The sequence below is a fragment of the Psittacula echo genome (assembly GCF_963264785.1).
Source record: "Psittacula echo genome assembly, chromosome: 1".
NCBI classification, from domain to species: domain Eukaryota; kingdom Metazoa; phylum Chordata; class Aves; order Psittaciformes; family Psittacidae; genus Psittacula; species Psittacula echo.
Genome location: NC_137735.1, coordinates 47169622 through 47172875, shown reverse-complemented (window position 1 = coordinate 47172875; position 3254 = coordinate 47169622). Strand labels below are relative to the sequence as shown.

Sequence of the window (3254 nt, the reverse complement as noted above, 5' to 3'; positions counted from 1 at the left end):
CTCCGCGTTTCCCACGGGGCCGAGCGCTTCCCCTGTCGCCGAGCGGGGCTGTCTGCGGCGCGAACAACAGCCGGTGGCAGCGGGGATACGGCCCCCTCCTCCTCCTCGCCGGGCTCCGTCATCTTCCAGGTAAGATGAATGTCTGCCCCATCCATCATCCCACGGTCCCCGAGGGGGCGGGAATTCGAACCTCATCAGCCTGGGACGGGGTGGCTTTGTTGGCCTGACAGGGCCGCTCTTTTGTGGGCTCCGTTGCCAGGATTTAGCCATTTACATAATGGATCAGCATGAAACAAAACGCGCGGGAATGCCTCTTGGCCTGTTCCCACTTTTTCAGCCGGGCGAGTTAATTCATAAATGTGGATTCCCTCCCTCCCTCGGAGACTTGTTTTCTTCCGAGGAAGAAAGGCGCGCTCCGAGGCCACGGCTTCGCTCGTCGCCCGCCGCCGAGTGAGCACCGCAGCAATCCCCCGCCTCCCTCCCTTCCCCTCGCCACGCAGGGCTCAGCGAGGGGCTACCTGGAGCCACTTGGGTCCCGTCAGCAGGGAAAGGTGAACGAGGCGGGCCCGGTCCCGGGAGCCCGCCTCGGCGCTGCCCGGGCGGGTGAAGGTCACTGAGCGCACTTTGTCTTGCCCTTCTCTACCTGGGCAGCGCCGGGGGTTGCTGCCGGCGGCGGCCGGCCCCAGGGGCCACCGCGCCATCCCGAGGGCCGGGCCGGGGGTGAGCCGGGGGGGCTCCCCGGTGAAGCGTGGCGGCTCGTCGGGGCGGGCGCTCCCCGGTGGGCTGGCCCAGGCGCCCGCCCCGCCCCCCGTAGCCTAGAAAAGCGGGTGCGGGCGGCGGGGGCCGCTCGGCGGCTGCCAGGGCTCCCCCCCCTCCGACCATGAAGAACCCGGTGCCTCAGGTAGCGTCGCTGCTGCTGGAGAAGCTGCTGCTCCTCGTCCACGTCCGGCCCCTGCCCTCGAGCTCCGGCGGAGAACCGCCGCCGGCCCCCGCCTATTACGACACCAGCTGCTTCAAGCGGGGCGACCTGCTGGAGGTGCCCCGCACCCTTTTCATTCACTTCGGCATCTACCTGGGCGAGAACCGCGTTGCCCACCTGATGCCCGACATCCTGCCCGCCTTCACCGGCGACCGCCGGCAGATCCAGCAGGTTGTGACCAACAAGCGGCTTATCCTGGGCGTCATTACCAAGACAGCCAGCATCCGCGTGGACACGGTGGAGGACTTCGCCTACGGCGGCAGCATCCTGGTCAACCACATGGACCGCCTGTTCCAGGACCAGGTGCTGGGCAGCGAGGAGGCGGCCCGCCGGGCGGAGAAGCTGGTGGGCGCCACGGCCTACAGCCTGCTCTGGAACAACTGCGAGCACTTCGTCACCTACTGCCGATACGGATCCCCCGTCAGCTTCCAGACCGACAAGGTATGGCCCGGGCGACCGCCGGGGAGGCGCGATCCGCGACGGCGCGCAGCTGCCTGGAGACGGGCAGCCGGGAGCGGCACGGCACGGCTCTTCCCGGCGGCGGCGGCCTCCCGGGCGCTCCGCTCCCCCAAACTAAGTGAGCGCCGGACCCCCGGGGATGCTGCCCGGGGCCGTTCTCCCGCAGCAGGCGGGCGCTGCCGCGGCGCTGCTGGGCCGGGCGGGTCGCCGGCGCGCTGTTGGCTTCAGGTGGCGAGGAAAGCGAAGCGGAATTCATAATACAATTACTGTGCTCTTAAAATGCTCGGAAGCAACTCAGTGCTGCGGCCGGAGCCAGAGCCGTGGTGGCGACTGCCTGTTCTAACGGAGGGAGTGGGCATCTTCCGCTGTCCGGTTGAAGCTTTCCTCTTTAACTCTTATCTTTCCCTCTTTTCTTCTTTTTCTTTCTTTTTCCAGTTCTGTGAGACTGTGAAGATGATTATTCGGGACCAGAGGAGCGTTCTTGCTTCAGTGCTGGTGGGATTAGCATCGATATTCTGCCTCGGTTTGGCACCCTCCACCACGCTGCCTACGATCTTCATTCCCTTCTTTCTGTGGATGGCTGGCTAACAGCATTCCCAAAGGCTCGTGGCCAGCGCCTGTATATAGGATGTATACTACTGTATTTATGAAAGCACAGATTACTCATCATCGTGTAAAGTCTCCTAACCTTGTGTGCCACTTTTAAATACAACTTTGTCTAGAACACAGTGCACAAGGCATAGCTTACTGTGTAAGCCAAATAATAGATTTCCTGAAAATCTCAGTTGGTACATTTTAACACACCTTTAAATCATGAAAAAGTAGGGTTATGACGCAGTTCTGCTCCTTGCCTTTTGCTGTGATTCTGGCAATATCCTTCATGTTCCTTAATTTCTTAGCTACGCACTCAGGTGCCACAACTGTTAATAAAAATGGATGATGGAGTTCCATGAAGTGATGGATATTTAGAACAAACTGCTTACCTCTTCATTCAGTAGATATAGTGAGTATTCAGAAGTTACTGTCTCTGTCCCAAAAATACTCTTCAGTGGAGATACAAGTGAGTAAACTGACTCTTTTTGAGAGCTACCCTAGACTGGGCTCTGGGTGCTGCAGAAGCACAGCTGGGACTGGCCACAGTCATTTCCCTCCTGGGAAATGTTCACAAATCTCTCATTCGCATTAATTGCATAAACACTTGCTGCTGTATTGAACAACTCTTTAATTGGGTTAGTGGTAAGGAAAGATGGCAATTCCTCAGCATTTTCTTTGCCACTGGGAGTGGTTAGTGTGGCTAAGAGAAACTGTGACAGAGGGCTTGAGGGGGTACAGGAAGAAAGGAGAATGCTTTATGACAACCAGTAACATACAGACATCAGAAATGTCCAGCATTGCAGGGCACGTGGTAGGGAGGAGGAGGACAGAGGCCAATTTATTCCCTACCTTCCCTTGGTCACGGGACCCACGTGAGTGCCGTAAAGCACCCAACATCATTGAAGCATTTTCTGTGGTAGCTTTATTGTCATTTTGGATATTGCCTTAAAACAAATGCCTCTTGGTGGAAGATGACATCTTTCTATACTCACCTTTTGCAAATAAGTATTCACTTTCAAGCCGTCAGCTGGTGTTTCATCCTTTACTGAGAATGTGTACTGTTGGATTTGAAATCAAGTTAATCTGTTTGAGTGCTAAAAATCTTTGCTAATTTATTTCTTAGCAATGTCTTGATGTATGCAGAGAAATTGTTCAGCTTCTGGAATGCCTTCCGTGCAACACATGTACTTACACGTTCACGTGCTGTGCCTGTCTTCTTTTC

At 56.9% G+C, this 3254-nt stretch overlaps 1 protein-coding gene across 1 annotated transcript; it reads left to right on the top strand.

Moving 5' to 3' along the window:
- Positions 1-880: 880 nt before the first annotated feature.
- On the top strand, positions 881-2026 carry LRAT (lecithin retinol acyltransferase; the record flags this gene model as incomplete). The annotated part of the gene is made up of 2 exons (XM_080632442.1): positions 881-1420; positions 1874-2026. The coding sequence occupies 2 exons, from the start codon at positions 881-883 to the stop codon at positions 2024-2026; spliced, it is 693 nt and encodes a 230-aa protein (XP_080488568.1).
- Positions 2027-3254: the final 1228 nt, after the last annotated feature.